The 19237-nt window shown below is 50.9% G+C and overlaps 3 protein-coding genes across 8 annotated transcripts in view; all 3 read left to right on the top strand.

The window, feature by feature from the left end:
• PXN (paxillin) overlaps positions 1-4866 on the top strand; it is a 46010-nt gene extending 41144 nt beyond the window's left edge. For 2 of the 6 annotated variants that reach the window (XM_059408565.1, XM_059408567.1), the window contains exons 8-15: positions 154-429; positions 675-989; positions 1622-1720; positions 1997-2167; positions 2308-2481; positions 3279-3360; positions 3529-3677; positions 4412-4866. In XM_059408565.1, coding sequence (XP_059264548.1) covers positions 154-429; positions 675-989; positions 1622-1720; positions 1997-2167; positions 2308-2481; positions 3279-3360; positions 3529-3677; positions 4412-4678 — 1533 coding nt within the window. In that variant the 3' untranslated portion in view covers positions 4679-4866. The remainder of the gene's footprint in view (positions 1-153; positions 430-674; positions 990-1621; positions 1721-1996; positions 2168-2307; positions 2482-3278; positions 3361-3528; positions 3678-4411) is intronic. The other 4 variants (XM_059408568.1, XM_059408569.1, XM_059408570.1 and 1 more) reach the window with 3 other exon arrangements.
• A 4710-nt stretch (positions 4867-9576) lies between these two features.
• On the top strand, positions 9577-13753 carry RPLP0 (ribosomal protein lateral stalk subunit P0). Its single transcript, XM_059408564.1, has 8 exons — positions 9577-9661; positions 9940-10041; positions 11205-11380; positions 11493-11580; positions 11701-11847; positions 11959-12144; positions 13004-13144; positions 13518-13753. Exons 2-8 carry the CDS (start codon positions 9988-9990, stop codon positions 13677-13679), a joined length of 954 nt encoding a protein of 317 aa, XP_059264547.1. The 5' UTR covers positions 9577-9661; positions 9940-9987; the 3' UTR covers positions 13680-13753.
• A 1227-nt stretch (positions 13754-14980) lies between these two features.
• Positions 14981-19237, top strand: part of GCN1 (GCN1 activator of EIF2AK4) — a 60720-nt gene continuing 56463 nt past the window's right edge. Inside the window, exon 1 of the mRNA XM_059408563.1 lies at positions 14981-15016. Within this exon, the coding sequence (XP_059264546.1) occupies positions 14999-15016 (18 nt within the window). The 5' untranslated portion in view covers positions 14981-14998. The remainder of the gene's footprint in view (positions 15017-19237) is intronic.

The following is a 19237-nucleotide window of genomic DNA, read 5'->3' as shown; positions in this document are numbered from 1 at the left end:
CTCACCCTCTGCCCCTGCCTCCGCCTCACCTCTGCTTAGCTCCTCTCTGGCAGTTGTGTTCTGCCCTCTCCTGCCCGCGGCACCTGAGTGTGGACTGAGCAGCCTTGGCTGAGCCCAGAGTGGGACAGTGACAGCTTCCCCCTCCCCCCTCAGATCCGCTCTGTGATCAGGAGGAGCCGGGAGACGGGCCACGCACACCCCATGTCCCGGGAGCCCTCCCCTCGCCGCCGGCTGGACCCCGCCACCCTGAGCAGGACCCCTTCCCAGGAGCGGCTCATCGCAGAGCTGCAGGGTCGGCTGGGCATCCAGCCGGAGGCAGAGGAGGCAGCGGGGGCGGCAGGGGTCTCTGCCGAGGACTGGCTGACCGAGGGCGTCATCATCACTGTGCAGCCTCGTGGGAGGCGGGCTGGGGGGCAGCTTGTAGAGAAGGTAGCGAGGAGGTGCCTGGGGCTGGGCCAGGGCCAGGCCCGTAGGCGTCCTGATTCTTGCCCAGGATGGCTGGAGGGGAGATGTGGTGTGGAAAGGAGGGTGGGGGGAGGGTCTTGCAGCCTGTGGCCCTGTGAGGCTGGCCTCACTCTTGGCGCCAGGGTGGGAAGGCCCGGGGGTAGCCTGGGATGGCATGCTCCCTGCTCTGACGCTCTGCTTCGTCTCTCTCCTTCCTTTCTTCTTCCCAGGTCGTCTTCCCTCCTGGCTCCCCCGTTCCCCTAAGAAGAACCTTTCCTCTTCTGGCTTCTCCTCCTCCTCCTGTCTCTTTGCTCCAGCCGCACAAAGACGCCTCAGCCAGCAGCCCTTGTCCCTCGCCCAGCCTGCCCGCCCCCTCTTCCCTGGGGCCCTCCGCTCTTGCCCGAGGTTCCCCCGGGGTCCCAAGTGCTGCGGCAGGGCTTCGGGAAGAGGGTGTGCAGGGCCCCACCCCGCCCCCTCCTGCACCCCACACTTGGAGGTCCGTGGGCTGCCAGACCGACGAGGACCCGCTCTTCCCCCCGATGCAGGCAGGCCTCCCTGTCTCCGTCCCGCTGCCTGGGCCGTGTTCCCGCACTGCACACTTGGGGACACACACACACACTCCCTCTCTGGCCCTCCGTCCATGAGTCAGGACAGTACCACAGTCCTTCCTCAGAGCTTGCCTTGACCCTGGGCCCTCTCAACCTGCTGCGGCACTCCTAGCCCCTTGATGTCAGCTGTCCTCTTGCTTCCCAGTGGGGCTTCTCTCTGCCTGCCCCTTCCCCATGTCCCTTGGTCCTGCCTCAGGCTCCTCTGCGGAAGCCATTCCCAGAAGGGAAACCAAACCTGCTCCTCCCGCTCCGGCCCCCAGGCCAGTACCTGGAAGGCCGCTGTGCTCTCAGCCCTGGTTACCTTCCTTTCCGGTGCCCGTGCCTTTAGTTGGCTCACTTTCTGCCCCTTCTTCATCTCTCCCCGGGCCTCTCTCTCTGGGTCCTTTTTCTCTAGACTTTTCCTCCTCATTCTGGTACTGCCGGGGGTGGGGGTGGGGGTGGGGGTGGGGTGGGGTCTTCTTATTTCATCCCAGATTCCAGTTTTGTGAAATGTTCCCTAACGAGGTCTCCTTTTCTCTCTTCCTTAATTAAAAACAATTTTCTTGTCCTCGTTTCCTCCCCTATCCAAGATCCAGGGCCTGGAACAAATGGCGGATGGAGAAGCGTGGGCGGCCGGCTGGCCTCCGAGCGACAGGCAGAGCAGTCCCGAAGGGCAGGACGAGGGAGGGGTCAGTGCCGAGGCGGGGGGCCTAGGGTCCTGCTTGCCTGTTTTCTGGGCCTTCGTAGGCCAGTGGGGTGCCGCAAGCCCCTCTGATTCCCAGCATATCTCATGGATGCCACGCCTACCCTCGGGGCTCGGGGCTCTGGGGGCCCTGGACGACGTTGTACAGCTTGCCTCCGACAGCCCGTCTGTCCAGGCGGGAGAAAAGCCCCCAGTGCCGCGTTGCTGCGAGGCCTCTTCCCCAAGCCTGAAGTCCTGACCGCCTCTCTCCCTGTCTTTGCAGTTCATGGCCCAGGGGAAGACGGGGAGCAGCTCTCCCCCTGGGGGCCCCCCGAAGCCTGGGAGCCAGCTGGATAGTATGCTGGGGAGCCTGCAGTCTGACCTGAACAAACTGGGGGTCGCCACGGTTGCCAAAGGGGTCTGCGGGGCCTGCAAGAAGCCCATCGCTGGGCAGGTGACACAGGGGGAAGGGGAGCAGGGGAGGGAGCCGCAGGTGGCTGGAAATGGGTTCCCCTGGGCCCCCCCCCACCCCGGCGGGGGGGTGTGCTCTGTGGCAGGCCAGGGCCCTGAGCCTCGTTCTGCCTCTTTCCCCAGGTTGTGACCGCCATGGGAAAGACGTGGCACCCAGAGCACTTCGTCTGCACCCATTGCCAAGAGGAGATCGGATCCCGGAACTTTTTTGAGCGGGATGGACAGCCCTACTGTGAAAAGGACTATCATAACCTCTTTTCTCCGCGCTGCTACTACTGCAATGGTCCCATCCTGGATGTGAGTCCGGGGGGCCTGGCGGGAGGGCAGGTGTACTGCCCAGTTCTTTCCTGTTGCTGCTGCCATCTGATGCTAAGAGAGGTCACTCATGCTTGAGCTCACACAGCTAGGAAATGGTGGGGTTGGGATTTAAACCCAGGCTAGATTTGGGGCCCTTCTACTCCCTTCCATCTCCCATCCTAGATTCCCTGCTGCATACACTCCAGGGCTCAGGAGCCATGGCCTGATAAATAGAGTAGAGTGCCAGTTTCCTCCCTTTCCTGCTGCGTGATGTGGAGAGAAGCGCACAGCCCCTTGGAGCCTGTTTCTCCACTTACAAGATGGGAGTCTGAATAGAACCCATGACCTTGGGGTGCCTGGGTGGCTCAGTCATTAAGCGTTTGCCTCGGCTCAGGACATGATCCCAGCCAGGGTCCTGGGTTCGAGCCCCACATCAGGCTTCCTGTTCAGCGGGAAGCCTGCTTCTCCCACACCCTCTGCTTGTGTTCCTTCTCTCTTGCTGTGTCTCTCTCTGTCAAATAAATAAGTAAAATCTTAAAATAAAAAAAAAAATAAAAGAATCTATGACCTTAACCACATGGCAAGATTCAGGAGAGAGTATGTCTGGCATGTCAGATCCCTCCATAAACTGGAATTCCCAGTGGTAATCAGAGCACATGGAACACAGACTTGATCTCTGCGTGGGGGTGGGGGTGGGTTTGGGGGGTGAGAAGGACAGTCCTGCCTGTGGGTCTCTGCTGTGGGATCTGTCCAGTGGGTCGGCACCTGGGCTCTGATCCCACACTTTGCTCTCACAGAAAGTGGTGACAGCCCTTGACCGGACGTGGCACCCCGAGCACTTCTTCTGTGCCCAGTGTGGAGCCTTCTTTGGTCCAGAAGGTATGACCAGCAGGCAGATCACCTTGCTGGATGGTCTCCTCCCCCTCCCTTCTCCCTTACCCCCGAGTGCTGGGGAGGCAGGGGCAGGAGACTTTGCTGCCATTAGAGTCAGGATGATTGCATCTCTAGATGCCCTCACTCGGCCCCCCCCAAACCTCTGTTTCTCAGGGTTCCATGAGAAAGACGGCAAGGCCTACTGCCGGAAGGATTACTTTGACATGTTCGCACCCAAGTGTGGCGGCTGTGCCCGGGCCATCCTGGAGAACTACATCTCGGCCCTCAACACTCTCTGGCATCCTGAATGCTTTGTGTGCCGGGTAAGGAGCCCCCCTCATCTGGAGTGGGCAGCTGGGAGAGAAGGTCCACGCCCCCCACCCCCATGTGCTCTCTGGATCTAACACAGGGGTTATTAAAGGGGTGAGCAGGTAGGGGTGCAATTCTTCAAGTTCAGAGGGTCTTGGGCCAGGGCTCACAGTGAGGTTGGGAGAAACCAAGAGGAAGGGAGACAGTGTCCTCCAGCCTTGCCCTGTGCGATGGCCCTGGGACTGGTCATATTCAGCAGAAGGGCGTGTGAGAATGAAATGAAGTAATCTCATACCAGCTTCAGTGGAAACAGGCAGTGGTCTCCAAACTATTCTGGTGGTAATGGGAGTCCATAGAAGTTAGGGATCCAACAAGGCTCTCAGACCACATACGTTTGGGAAACTGCTCACTGCAGGGCTTCTCAGTGCCTTTTATACCCAAGTATGCAGGCTGGTTTCTGGGCACATGTTCCAGCCACCTGCTCAGGAGTCAGACCTCTGTTTGAATCCAGGCTGTGCAGCTTAATAACTGCGTGACCTCAGGCAAGTCACTGAACTTCTAAGCCTCAGTTGCCCCTGTTGGGAGAAAGTAGTAAGTGTTTAGTGTAGCACTGGGCACATAGGAAGTGCGTAGCCAGCGGGAATCATGAGCGTGACTGTGTGCTGCCCATCCCAGTGGCGGCTATCCCAGCCCCAAGCCCCAGCCTGAGCCCCCCACCCTCCGCCCTGCCCCCTCTTCTGCCTGGCAGGAGTGTTTCACGCCCTTCGTCAACGGCAGCTTCTTTGAGCACGACGGGCAGCCCTACTGTGAGGTGCACTACCACGAGCGGCGAGGCTCACTCTGCTCCGGCTGCCAGAAGCCCATCACGGGCCGCTGCATCACCGCCATGGCTAAGAAGTTCCACCCTGAGCACTTCGTCTGTGCCTTCTGCCTCAAGCAGCTCAACAAGGGCACCTTCAAGGAGCAGAACGACAAGCCTTACTGTCAGAACTGCTTCCTCAAGCTCTTCTGCTAGGCGCCTTTCTTGGCTCCTCTGCCCCGGCCCAGCCTCCCCAACTGCTACTGTGACCCAGAGGCCTTGCCCAGAGGTCACCGGGCAAAGCCGACTGAAACTGGAACGCGCGTCCTCGGCTGGTGCAGGATGGCGAGAGGGCCTGCTCTTCTTTCCCCCTGCCAGAGCCACGGCCTTCCGCCTCCTGCAGCCCTCCCCAGGCCGTCAGCTCTTCATGCTCCCCGAGAGGGGGAGGCTGGAGGGCCCCACCCTGCACCGTGTGTGTCCCCACGACCCCACCTGGCCTGGCCAGCGCCCCACACTGGAGCCGTCTCTTACTCATACTTTGGCAGTGGAGCAAGGGGAAAGGGCAGGCAGGGTCAGATGGGGTCTTTTTTTATCCTTCTCCCTCCATCCCGACCTCATTATCCTTGTCCTGAGAGTATTGGGGGATTCCGGCTCTCTTCAGACAATGCCAGCATAAATCCATCTGTCCAAGGGTGGAAATATTCGAGGGGCCACGGAAGGTTTCTTGTGTTCCTCCTGCCCTTCCAGTGTCCCCAGGCCTAGGCCCCTCCCCCCTCCACCCATAACGGCTCTGGTTCTACTGAGAAAGGCCTCTCCAGCAATAATGTTTTATAGTCACTTACTCCGCCTCTGGGACGGCGTGAGGTGGGGAGTTTCCCCCTGTGCCTGGACACTGTACCGACTTTGATAGATTTCTACACTGAGGTTTGAATTCATATCGTCTGAGTTGCTTTTACTTCTCTATAGAACATGATTTTGAAGAGATTTTAAAGATGTCCCCTTTTGTACTCTCCTCATCCATGGCCACTGGTCCTGTTGGCGTCGAGGGCTGTGGTGTGGGGTTTGCCTTGTACTGAGGGCTTGGGGTGGGAAAGCAATTTGTATTTTATTTTTTCTTAGCACAAGCAGGTGAACTGGGAGCAGCTCTGTGACTCCCCTTCCTTAACTTCACAGCTCACCAGGACTGTTTTATAAACTGCTGTATTTTAAAACCCCTTCCTGGATTCTACCTGGGCCAGCAAGCTCTTAACTGAAACTGGCTTCAGGGTGTCTTGCCCTTGGGGGCCTAGAATTCTGAACCTCATCCGTCCTGTTCCTGAGGGAAGAGAAGGGGAAAGTATACTTTGGGGGTGCTGATTCCTGTCTAAGTAAGCCATCAGGAGCATTTGCTCCCCTGTGAACTTTTTGGCAACAAAGAGAACCCAGCAAACATCTTGGCCTCCTCACCGCTTCTCTGTGGCTCTTCTGCCTCCTTAGGAAAGCTGGTATCTGGTCTTGTTGATTCCACTGGCGCCATAATTTCCCCAAATTTCCTGCCCTCCCTGAAGACTGGAGGTTTAGGGAAAAGGGCCCAGGTGGTTGCAAGGGGGGCCTGATAGGATTCGGGGCAGTGGGATAGGATCCTGCTAAAGTAGTGGGACACCCCCAGAGTTCTGGCCCTCACAGATGAAACTGGAGCAGGCAAGCCTGGGGTTCTGGGTCAGCAGAAAGGGGCCCCCGTGGGGTCTAAAGTGAGGAAGATCCAGACCACTCCATTAGCCTCACAGTAGAGGCTGAGCGTGCAGGGGTCTCAGAAGAGGGTCCCCCCCTTTGAGGCAGGACTGGGAGCAGCCCTGGTCTGAGGAGGTCAGCCAGGCCCCTCCGAAGGTCTGATGTCTCCACTTCCACCCATAGGCCTTATTGCTCTGTTTACAGGAACCTGCCCCAGGCCCCTCCCCTAGGGGGACGGGGTTTCTGGGGTCTACCCTCTGGGTCAATGGTTATTTGATGATTTTATTTTATTTTTTTCTCTGTAAACTTCTAACCTGGCTTTTCCCCATGTCAGTTCCTGTGATTTATGCCAATAAAGTTTGCCATTATTTTCACCCATGCCTAGTTCCTTTTCTTGGCAGTCTGAGGTAACAACTTAGTACCAGAAGAGAGACCAAACCTTTTCCAGACTCATGGGGACCATATTGAAGGTAACTCAGTGATGTTCCCTTAATTGAGGCAGAAAGCCCCCTGGGGATGGGATCCCTGCCTGAGCTTTGCTCTTCCCTCAGCAGTTGGTGAGGAGAAGCAGGGGGAGCAGTGTTGGGCCCCGTGTTATGGGTCATGCCCTGCCCTCATGCTTGGGTGTCACTTCGCTGAGGGAGGGCATTCTCATGTGGGCCTGTGGGTGGCCTCACACTTACAGAACTGGAAGGAGGTTTGGAGAAGAGAACGGACATGCACAACACAGTCCTCTTAGTGAGCTCAAAGGCAGGATGTGAACCCAGGGCTTGCCTCTGCCTGTGTTCCTGCTTTGACCAGACACCACCCCCTCAATGTGTTGGCACCACACCTTAGGTGTGGAACCTGCCCAGTGGAAGTTGGTAAACTTAGAGTGGAGGATGGCTCTCTACTGCCCTCCTAGTGGTCATGTCCATATTTGCATGCTTCCTTCTTGCCTGAGCCAGAACTCCAGTGGGGGGCCCTCCTGGATAGCACTGTTCCCCTTTGAGATGCTTCACAATTTCCCTGTTCTCTGGAATGGTTTTCCAAAAGCAGCATGTTGAATTCTAGTTGGAATCTTGGCCATTTCACAGTGAGCTCAAATGGAAATTACCTTCGACCCTCACCCAAAGGTGATGACGGTTTATCCTTCCTGACCATGTCGAATTTATTTTATTTATAGAAATGGATATGGCACATTTCACTGTAGTTTGCTTTTTCACTCAGCTGTACTTTGTATTTTCCCGTGTCAATAAATATACATCTGCATCATTTTCTAATGGCTTCATGATATTCCATTATATTGATGTACTACAATTAGAGATGGTATTTATAACATCAGAGCCAGGATGTCCTCGGAAAGGTACCATTGAGTGTGTATATACTTGGAAAAGTGCATCTGGGGAGAGACAGCCTCAAGGTTTAGAAGGAGCTGTATAGCATCGTGAGACTCAGGGGCTTTGTACCTGCTTCTAGATTTCAGTTCCCAAACCATTGATTATTAGGGCTTGAGCAAGCTGTTTAACCTGTGAATTTTCTCATTGATAAACGGAAATGCTAATACTGTACCTCCTCAGGGAAAGTACTTAGCACAATGCTGAGCACGCAGTAATACACTGTCATTAAAAAGATCTTAGCAGTAACTGACTCCAACAGTTCTCTAAACAGCTGGTCATCAGAGGCACTAGGCGGCTTTGAAACAAAAATACAGAAACTTCTAACTTGAAAGGGTGAAGATAGAAACACCCCTTCTGCCCTAGGGTCTACCTCAGTTATTACCAGAAAGAAAAAATTATTGATCTAACACAAGTGTTCAAATAAGTGTAGAATGAATGCATAATAAAAAACTAGAAATCCTCCTACATTTCAGGGACTGTGTTAAGACTTAACACGTGGGGGTGCCTGGGTGGCTCAGTGGGTTAAGGCCTTTGTGATCAGCTTGGGTCATGATTCCAGGGTCCTGGGATCGAGCCCTGCATTAGCTCTCTGCTCAGTGGGGAGCCTGCTTCCCCCCACCCCCTGCCTGTCTCTCTGCCTACTTGTGATCTCTGTCAAATAAATAAATAAAATCTTAAAAAAAAAAAAAAAGACACGTATCTCATTTAATCCTCATAGCAACTCTAGAATGTGCATACTTCATTTCGCTATTTTATAGTTAAGGAAAAGGAAACAGGATCAGCAAGGTGAAATCACTTCCTATGATAACAGTTAGCAAGTGGTAGAAGAAGGATATGGATCCAGGTCTTTTTTTTTTGGATCCAGGTCTTCTTACTGCAAACCTTGCATTCATTCAGTCAACAAATACTTATTAAGTGCCTGCTATGTGCCAGGCTCAAGACAAAGGTCTCTGCTTTGTGGAGCTTGCTTTCTTGCAGGGAGAGACAGACAACCAACAACATAGTAAGTTATATAGTGTGTTAGAAGGTGGAAGTGCTAAAAGATAAAAAAAGAAAAAATAGAATAAAGGGGAAGTAGTAGTGAATTTTTGGGTAAATTTAAATAAGGCGATCGGGTAGGGCTCCTTGAGCACATGATATTTGAACCAAGACTCGAAGTTAATTCCATGGATATCAGCAAGGAGTCTTCGGGAGAGGGACTAGCTATTTATCGCAGGACCCCTCAAGTGGGAGTGTGTTTTGGAAAAACACCAAAGAGCATCGTCTGGCTGGAAGGGAGCGTCAGTAGGAAAAGAATAAGATTATAGGGGTGGAGGTCTAGAGCAGATCCTGTAGGGTCTCGTAGGCAGTTTAAGTTTTAAGCTTTTTCCCTGAGCAAATTCGAAACTTTTTTTTTTTTTTTAAAGATTTTGTTTATTTATTTATTTGACAGACAGAGATCACAAGTAGGCAGAGAGGCAGGCAGAGAGAGAGGAGGAAGCAGGCTCTCTGCCGAGCAGAGAGCCCGATGTGGGGCTCGATCCCAGGACTCTGGGATCATGACCTGAGCCGAAGGCAGAGGCTTTAACCCACTGAGCCACCCAGGCGCCCCAAATTCGAAACTTTTGAGGAATTCTGAGCAGATGAGATAATGATCTGACTTAGGTGTTAGAGGGTTCCTCTGCCTTGGTAGGGGGAAGAACAAACTATAGAGTAGACAAGAGACCATGCTGTTTCTAACGCGTGTGCAATTATGCCTCAGCTCCACATCGTACTCTTCTGTTTGCGATTTGACAAAGTGGCAGGAGAAAACTTGAACGCTCAGCGCCCAAGCTCTAGCCCCTGAACGCGAGCCGCTCCAGGCCAGCAGAGGGAAGCAGCTTGGAGACAGCTACTCCAACATGCAGCGGCGCCTTCTTTAACGGCGTTATTTAAAGACGGCTTCCCTTTGGCTGGAGTGGCAGCAATATTACCCAATGGCTGTCTACACCAATTTAGCGTCACTAGATAGGCGTCGGCGCCAGCCAATAAGTGGGGACACTGTCCTCATCTTCTGATTGGCTGTTTCATTCACATATAAAAGGTGTGCGCCGGCGCGCGGCCTTCCTCTCTCCAGGCGTCCTCGTGAGAGGTTCGTGTGGCTGCTGCGGCCGCACCGGGACCCGGCGGCGGGAGAGATGGGTTGAGGGGGTTTCTTTGCGGGTTCTTGGGAGGGGGCGGGTCTGATCCTGTCCGGCCTGGGGCCTCGGCGGTGGCCTGGGCTCCCAGAGTGGCGGCGACGGCGGCAGCCCTAAGTCGGGCTGGGGGGCGTTCCTCGCGTGGCCTGCCTGCATAGGCCTCGGCCTTGGAGCCCGATGGGGCCGTGGTGACGGGTGTAGGGGGGTGTCTGAGTTCCTTTCCTCTGCGCAGTGACATCGTCTTTAAACCCTGCGTGGCAATCCCTGACGCACCGCCGTGATGCCCAGGGAAGACAGGGCGACCTGGAAGTCCAACTACTTCCTTAAGATTATCGTAAGTGCGGGGATGGGTCGCCATCGCCCATTATGCTGCTTGGGGCCTGGGCACTGATAGGAATCCTGCCCTGTCATGTGTTGAGCACGTCCTGGGTGCCAGCTGCTGAACGACCGTTTCAGGCAAATCTCGTTTTAGTTTTCACAGTCAGCGGAGATCTGCCCCCCCCGCCCCCCAATCCTTGTTGCAGGTAAATGGGTTCAGGCAGTTTAAATGGCTCCTGAGATGACACCATTCATACTCTGGTCTGTCTGGTTTCCAGAGAGCACTCATCATCCTTCTGCTCTTCTGTCTCCATTTTGGGAAGGCCCATGAGTGACTCACTACGAAGTGGCAACTTGTTGCATATTTAGGTCCCCTCAAGATACCAAATACCCTGTGAATGTGCGCTCTTGGATGGTCTCCGTGGCGGGGTGGCGGGGGTCTTACCTGTGCGGAAAGGAGACCCTGTGCCTTGTGGCGCTTCGTCCGTTCTCCCCTGTTGATCAGGAACGTTTTCAGATACACAGAGAACTTAAAAGGATTGTCCAGTCATATCCACAGTTTAGATTCTGCAAGTAATGTTTTATTGTATTTGTTTTACCTCGTGCTTAAAATGCTGTAACCTTGTTTGGAATAGTCATTTTTTCTGTTGATGCAGCTCTTTAATGAACCAGAAACATGTCTTATAATTGGGAAAAATTAAAAATGTTACAATGAAAAAAAGAGGTTGAACGGAGATACCTAATTTTCACCATTCATACTCAGGGTACAAATCTTTTTTTTTTTTTTTTTTTGTCTTTTTAAAGATTTTAATTTACTTGACAGAGAGAGGTCACAAGTAGGCAGAGGCAGGCAGAGAGAGAGAGGGAAGCAGGCTCCCCACCGAGCAGAGCGCCTGATGTGGGGCTTGATCCCAGGACCCTGGGACCATGACCTGAGCTAAAGGCAGAGGCTCAACCCACTGAGCCACCCAGGCACCCAAGGGTACAAATCTTTGATACAGTCTGTAAATTTTGCAACTCAGGTGGCTCCCAGTGGGAGGAATTGTCCCAATTTCTGAATCACTTCAAAAGCCTAGAAGAAAGGGAGTGAGATGGAAGCCAGTGATTATGGGATTTGATTTCTTTTGATATTTTCTCTCTTTTCTCCTGTTAACCATTGTTTCTGGCTTGTTTTTGTAGCAACTTTTGGATGATTATCCAAAATGCTTCATTGTGGGAGCAGACAATGTGGGTTCAAAGCAGATGCAGCAGATCCGCATGTCCCTCCGTGGAAAGGCTGTCGTGCTGATGGGCAAGAACACCATGATGCGCAAGGCCATCCGAGGGCATCTGGAGAACAACCCAGCTCTGGAAAAGTCAGTTAATTCTTTTGGGCATCTTTGTCCTCCCTTCTCAGAGCCCTTCTCCCCTTTCCTGGAGAAGAATGGTGCTGAAAGGTGACTGTCTCCTGGCAACTTCTCTTTGCAGACTGTTACCTCATATCCGGGGGAATGTGGGCTTTGTGTTCACCAAGGAGGACCTCACTGAGATCAGGGACATGCTGCTGGCCAATAAGGTAAGGAGAGAATCAGGACGGCTAACGGCTAACGAGTTCTTATCACTAATTTTGGCTCCTTAAAAGCATTTTCAACTTGTGTTTGTGGAGAGAAGACTTCTCACTGTTGTTTCCGTGTAGGTGCCGGCTGCTGCCCGTGCTGGTGCCATAGCCCCATGTGAGGTCACTGTGCCAGCCCAGAACACTGGTCTGGGGCCCGAGAAGACCTCCTTCTTCCAGGCTTTAGGCATCACCACTAAAATCTCCAGAGGAACCATTGAAATCCTGGTGAGTGGACTTGGCTTGCCAGTGCTAGCCAGGCAAGTGGTGGGGACTTGGTTTCTGTGGGCTTGCAGGCTGTTCTGGTGTTGACTGCCAACCGTTACCTTGTTCTTTCAGAGTGATGTGCAGCTGATTAAGACCGGAGACAAAGTGGGAGCCAGCGAAGCCACACTGCTGAACATGCTGAACATCTCCCCCTTCTCCTTTGGGCTGATCATCCAGCAGGTGTTTGACAATGGCAGCATCTACAACCCTGAAGTGCTTGACATCACAGAGGAAACTTTGCATTCTCGCTTCCTGGAGGTAAAAGCTGTCCATTTCAGGCCCTTGATTAATGGTAGAGAGCCTGGCCAGTTTCAAACTGCATCCTGGCTACACATCTGAAATTAGCCACATAACCAAGGACAATGATTTAATCTGTTTACTTCGGTTTCCTCGTCTGTAAAACAGCAGTAATAATACAAGGTTGTTGAGGGATTTAATGAATTAATCAGTATAAAGCCTTCTAACAGCACTGGGCAAATAGGGCAATTGTTACTCTAGGACCTGCAGTAAAACCTGAGATTTTGAGTAGTGTGTCCTGAGTCAGGAGAAATGAGAAAAATGAGGACCGTGTATAAGTAAATGTTGCCAGGTACCCTGTTTGGGGGAGAATTGACTTTTTCTGAGACTAGCTGGCTTAGTTTTTGCCGTTAAAATATCTTTTAATTGATGAATAAGGAGATAGAAGATATAATTCCTTTTTTGTTTTCTTGGACAAATGAAAAATTGTGTTCAATATATATAGTTTTAATTATTTGGAAATCTCAGTAGTGGATGAAATTTACATCTGGAATTAGCTTAACCTTTTTTGTTGTTCTCACAGAACTGAATGGTTAGCTTAGTTTACATTTTCACAAAATTGTGACTTTTGAAATAAGTGCCATCATTATGGTATAGGAAATAATCGTGTTGGGAAATAATCATGTTGGGAATAGGGGCAAAAAGCGTTTATAAATTACTGTGTCTGAATTACCCTGCCGGAAGCATTTGGTGTGAGGTAAGCGCCCTCTGTGAGACATAGTAAGTCAGTCTTGTCTGTTGCTGAACTTCGCTTGGACTTCACGGTCTTGACTGTAAGTTACCTAGCTCACTTGACATGGAATTTTTTTCCTCCCCTCAGGGTGTCCGCAATGTTGCCAGCGTCTGTCTGCAGATAGGTTACCCAACTGTTGCATCAGTGCCCCATTCTATCATCAATGGATACAAGCGGGTCCTGGCTTTGTCTGTGGAGACTGATTACACCTTCCCACTTGCTGAAAAGGTAAAAATCCCATTAGGACCACAGTGGCTGTGATGGGATAAATAGATGGTAGCATGCTTAGTTGAGTTTAATGATCATATTGTACAAAGTAGATATATGTTTAAGAGTTTCCTTAAGTTGGGGGACAGGGGAGGTGTGTCCTTGACTTTTTAGAAATGACAAGAAACCAGAAGAGGGGTTAGTTGATTGTAAGAGCTGGGTCTAAGCTTACCAGGCCATACCCAAGCTGTCTTGCCTGATCATCTCCAAGAAAGGCTCCAGGGAAGGCTTCAGTGGCTGAGAAGTTGTTGGCCATTGAACTAGAGCTGAGGGGTTGTAGGTAGCAGAGGTTGTGAATGACCATTTTGATCATGAACTTTCCCTCTTGCTTCAGGTCAAGGCCTTCTTGGCTGATCCATCTGCATTTGTGGCTGCTGCCCCTGTGGCCGCTGCCACCACTGCTGCACCTGCTGCTGCTGCAGCCCCAGCCAAGGTTGAAGCAAAGGAAGAGTCGGAGGAGTCGGATGAGGATATGGGATTTGGTCTCTTCGACTAATCAGCAAAAAGCAACAAATTCAGCCAAGTTTATTTGTGAAACAAGGAAATAAAGGCTTACTTCTCTTGAGTGTCTCTGGACTCTTCATTTTGTGCATTTTGAGGTTCATAGTGCTTTGTACTAGAAACTAGAGCCATGGTGGAACAGTTAGAGCTTTATTTTAAGTTTTTAGTTTCCTTTTTTTTTTTTTTTTTTTTTTCTCCTTTCCAGTGTTCTTGTAATTGAGGTGCTGCTTTCCCAGCAGCTGGGATCATGACCTGAGCTGAAGGCTGACGCTTAACTGAGTCACCCATGTCCCCCTAATAACACCCAGCTTTAGCTGTTTTTTTTTCTTTTTCTTTCTTTCTTTTTTTTCTTTAAAGTAATCTCTACCCAACTCTGGGCTTGAACTCACGACTCAGAAATTGAGAGTGCATGCGCCACGGACTGCCAGCTGGTGCCCGTAAGGAGTTTCTATTCTACCAGAATTCTTATTTCCATGGCTATCTGGCCACTAGCCTGGGTCCCTCAGATATTTTGAGTAGGTGGTGACCAAGATAAAACGTGATTGCTGCAAGGTTGTTAGAAATCTGTACTGGGTCCTGATGGAAAAGTATTTTTTGTAACTAGGTTTACTACAGTTTGAAGGCCATTGCTAAGAGGGCCAACAGCTAAGCTGCACAGACCCCTTTCTTGAGACCGTAGTCTGTAGAGTTGACCCGTCTGCACACTGAAAATTAAGACCATGTCCCTTGGACCATGAGGTCCTTTACTGACCTCAGGCTCCCACCCTATGGCCTTGCCTACGTCCCAATCTGGAACATTTTGTCCTGTGCAGCCCCCTCTCCGCTCCACAATTCTTCCCTGGTAGCCAGAGTTCCCCTTTGTTTTCTAACTACATTGTCTGCCACTGGTTACAAGCTCAGGAGAAGATGCTAGTTCGCTGTGTCCCTTTTACCTAGGTCAGTTCTGCCATTTAGGAATCTCGTTTCCTTAAAGAATGTGGCCTTCGCTTGGCACAGGCCATGTGGGCTCAAGCGGGTCGAAGACTACGGGGTGGTACCTTATAAATCTTCAAAGACCTTTGTCTCCCACGAGGCCAGGCTGAGACGGGCCCCGGGGTTGGAGAGCAGGCCCTGGGGGTTGGCCTCCACTGTCCCTGGCGCCGGTTCAGGCACTCCATCCCGCTGCCCGCCTCCTAGCCCGGGCTGTTGCGGCCGCCGTCCCGCCCGGGGGCGCCAGGCCCGGGCCCAGCGGGCTCCTGGCCTCGCCCTGCCGCGTGGGCCCGCGCTATGACCCGGAAGCGCTCCGGAAGCGGTTCCGGAGTCAGCGCCGGCAGGATGGCGGCGGACACGCAGGTGAGGCGGGCGGCTGCGGGGCCAACGCGGCCAGTGACTGGGTGTGGACGGCGGCCGTCGAGCCAGACCGCTCTTGCCGCTGGCTTAGGGGTACTGGGGGGCAGTGGTTGTGGAGGGCTTGGACCCGGGGCCGTCTCCGGCCGACCCCTCGCGGCTCTTGGTCCGGCCCGGCCCGCGCGGCGCGCACTGATCCCGGACTGGAGAAGTCAGGGGCTCCGGCCTGGGCTTCGGCTGCTGGCGCCCTGCGGGGCTCTCCCTGACCCTGGAGTTGCAGAAGTTCACCTTTACGAGTCTTTGCTGCATTTCTCCGCGCTCTCGGGCAGTGAGCCCCGGCCAACGCCGGCTCGTCCTTAAACTTTACGTTCAGCAAACGTTTCTCGAGCACCCACGGTGTGCAGGGACTTAGAGCACAGGCTTTGCATTTATACAGTTTGAGTCCCAGCTCGCTGATTTCCATGAGATCCCCGGCAACTTACCTAGCTCCGCCAAGTGTCAGTCTTTTCGTCTATAAAATGGTAGTACCTACGGTAGAGGCTTGTGAGGGTTCAGTGAGATAAAGTAGGGCACTTTATACGTTGATGGTTCTTAGGACCAGTGTTGGAAGTAAAAGGACCATTACTACTTTGGAAGAGCCTTACCATCCTTGAGTGTAATACCTCCTAGTTCGGGAAGGACTTGGGAATAACTTTTTCCTCCACCTTAGCCTCGATTGTAGTCACGAGTGTTTTAGAGTGAAAAGACAATAATATGGGAAAAAGAAACCCGTGTCTAAGGGACAGCTTGGCTTACTTGGATCTCCGGGGAGAGGAGACTAATTGATTTTGATAGGGAGGCCCTGAGACTAGAGAGTGAGCGCTTTGGTAACATTTGGGAGTTGTGTTTTGAGAATTTTCTGTGCAGGGGGCTGGTAATTTGTTTCAAGTGTGTTATATTGAATCCTGGAAAGAAAAGCTTACTCTCTTGGGTAACTTGAAAGGGGTTAGGGGACACTGAATGTTTAACATTAATACTCAAGTGGAGAAACATCTCTCAAGAGCTGTGGTGTTCATTATGGTAGCCATGTGGGTATTTAATCGCTAGTTAAGTTAGTTAAAAGTAAATGAAATGAAAATTTTAGTTCTTCAATTGCTCTAGCCACATTTCAGTGTGTGGATAGCTACGTGTGGCTGCTGGCCACTGTACTGGACAGTGCAGAAGAACAATTTCCATCATCACAAGGTTCTTTTGGACAGTGCCACTCTAGAGAGAAACCTGTGATCTCTAAAGCTGTTTGCATCTGGTCACACCAACAAAAGACTTCTCTAAAAGATCTTGGTGTGCATTTCTTCAGTTTTCTGATGGGGCCTCAATTCATTTTCTCATTAAGAGAAAGAAGAGGCTTAAATCTAAAAAGTTCTTTCAACTTTGTGAGAGAAACTGTAGCCAAGAATCTAATATTATCCTAGAAAGACAGCTATGTGGGAATTCTAGGTAGAGAGTGGGTTGTATTCATGCATCTATTTTCGATGTCTCCTCAGCCCTCACTAAAACTAGTAAAAGGTTTTTTTAAAAAAAAGTAATCCCACAGGGATTGGGAGAATGGGAAGCAGACAACACTAGCAAACTTTTAGAAACTACAAAGTGATGAATGGCAAGGATTTAGCAGACCCAAGGACAATGACTCCTAGGCCAGCAGTTGGGAAAGCTGAGAAGCAACCTGATTCACATGGCAGAATCTCTGACAGATGAGAGCTGGGGGTATCAGCTAACCTATGGAAATGAGGGTGAGTAGGAGGGGTCAGTTAGGAGGATTGGGTGAAAGCCCTTTTCAGATCGCCAGCTGTCTTTCTCCACCTTGGCAAAAGCCTGGACTTTTTTTTCCCTCAGGAGTGTGTAAAGCAGGATCGCTGTGAGGACTAGTGTAGGAGGCCCAATATCCAAGGAGGTCATCTGCAGAGTAATTCAAGAAACTTGCCCCCAACTGGAGGGTGTGTTTCCAGACCAAAAATGCTCAGCACAATAGATGAAGATAGACTCGCAACAAAGCACATTAGTGCGAAACTTTAGAACCTAGGACACAAAGAGAAGATCCTAGAAGTTTGCAGGGGGAAAAGTCAGGTCTTGTACAAAGGATCAAAAATCAGAATGACACTGGACTTGGTAACAACACTGAAAGCTGGAGTTCAGTGAGAAGTGTCTTTGGTAGTCTGAGGGAAAATGATTTCAACATAGTATTTTTTATCCAAACAAACTTAAGTCAGCTGTGAAGCTAGAACATTTTCAGATTTGCAAGGACTTCGCAAAATGGAGGATATGCTCCATCTAAACATAACAAGAGAGAGTACCTTTTCAGGTGATATACTGTGTCCCATCTGTAGAGGATCACCTGCCAAATTGGGGCAGGTCATCAAGTTCTGGGAGAGACTTCTTCAGGAAGGTGGAGTTCTGCCCAAATGTACTGAGATTTAGACAAGTGGCACAAAGTTTGGGATCGAAATGCAAATTAGACCACATAAAACAAGGCAAACTGAGGCAAGGTGGGAAAGGTCATTTATCAACTCCAGGGTAAATAAAGCTGTGTAGGGTAGTAGCACAGTGTATTAAATGGAGGTTGAAGGACGCCTGGGTGGCGCAGTCAGTTAAGTGTCTGCCTTTGGCTCAGGTCATGATCCCAGGGTCCTGGGATTGAGTCCTGCCGCAGGCTCCTTGCTCAGCAGGGAACCTGCATCTCTCTCTGCCTGCCTGTCTTTCTCTCTCTCTCTGTCTCTCTGACAAATACCTAAAATCTTTAAATGGAGGTTGAATGGGGCGCCTTGGTGGCTCGGTTGGGCATTCAGCTCTTGATTTTGGCTCCAGTCATGACCTCGGGATCATGGGGTTGGTCTCCACACTCAGCTGGGAGCCTGCTTTAGGTTCTGTTTCGCTCTGCTCCTTCTTCTGGTTGTTCGGGTACGTTTGCACATGCTCTCTCTCAAAAAATAAGTAAGTAAATAAATAAAATCTTAAAAAAATTAATTAGAGGTTGAATGCTTATCATATATATGCAATGTAAACACCGACTGCTGAGCTAGCCCATATTATGAAACTGAGGAATTATGTTGGGGAAAAGGAGAGGGTATGAGATGAGGTTGGAGAAAGAGAGCTACTATAAAAGGTAACAAAACGGGGGCGCCTGGGTGGCTCAGTGGGTTGGGCCTCTGCCTTCAGCTCAGGTTCTGATCTCAGGGTCCTGGGATCCAGTCCCACTTTGGGCCCTTTGCTTGGTGGGGAGCCTGCTTTCCCCTCTCTCTCTGCTTGCCTCTCTGTCTACTTGTGATCTCTCTCTGTCAAATGAATAAATAAAATCTTAAAAAAAAAAAAGAAAGTAACAAAACTGAAAAATCAAGTAGTAGTGGCACAGACAAGTTATTTAGAGAATGGGGGTAACTCCCAAAATCATGAGCCAGAATTGGTGAGAGGGTGCCCTTGGGGAGTGAAGGCAAGAGACAGGTTTTTCTAGCAGACGTCCTAGAACTCTTCAGCTTTTTTTTTTTTTTTTTTTAAGTATAGTTGACATGACATTGACTCTTTAATTATCTGCATGTATAACTATAAAAACAAAAGACAGTATTAAAACAATCACTTACGTGGAAGACAGTTTTGGCATGAGTTTACTCATTGCCAGTAGAATTATATCAGGGATTTAAATGTAAGAAAAACTTAGCATAATTTTGTTTCTCTATCCACCCTTGAATCTTACTTTGCTAATAAGACCTGCCTCTGAAATAGTTCCCCTCAGTGCAGGGGATGCAGCTGTGCTAACGTGGATGGCGGTTGAAAGCTAAGGGTTGGTTGGCAGTGGTTTATAGACCTCTCAGTTTCAGGCTTAGTTTCAGAAATGCAGCTGCTATGGCTCTCAGGCCCAGTCTGAGCAATGGCTTCCCTCTGGAAGTCTGCTCTTTTCATCACATGTAAAGTGGGGGGACTGATGCCTACCACAAAGGCTTGTTGGTGGTAGTGGCTGACCTCGTGCTGAGAGAAGAGTAAATGCTCTACACAGGCTCTCTCCCTTAGCCTCTAACTGCCTGTGAGGTGGGTGCTGTTACCTGCCTGGTATACACGGGGAACTGGTGGTCAAGGAGATGACCTAATCTTTTTTTTTTTTTTTTTAAGGTTTATTTATTTATTAGAGAAAGAGAGGGGGAGAGAGTGTGCAGGGGAGAGGGGCAGAGGGAGAGAGAGGAGAGAGAGAATCTTTTTTTT

The sequence above is a fragment of the Mustela nigripes genome, chromosome 8 (genome assembly GCF_022355385.1).
Source record: "Mustela nigripes isolate SB6536 chromosome 8, MUSNIG.SB6536, whole genome shotgun sequence".
Classification (NCBI taxonomy): Eukaryota; Metazoa; Chordata; class Mammalia; order Carnivora; family Mustelidae; genus Mustela; species Mustela nigripes.
Note: the sequence above shows the minus strand (reverse complement) of the source record. Positions and strands in the feature narration are given on the sequence as shown.

Coding starts and splice junctions, on each gene's coding strand:
- RPLP0 (XM_059408564.1), top strand. CDS start 9,988: ATGCCCAGGGAAGACAGGGCGACCTGGAAGTCCAACTACTTCCTTAAG. Junction 11,581..11,700: donor ACATGCTGCTGGCCAATAAG/GTAAGGAGAGAA, acceptor GTTTCCGTGTAG/GTGCCGGCTGCTGCCCGTGC. Junction 13,145..13,517: donor CCTTCCCACTTGCTGAAAAG/GTAAAAATCCCA, acceptor CTCTTGCTTCAG/GTCAAGGCCTTCTTGGCTGA.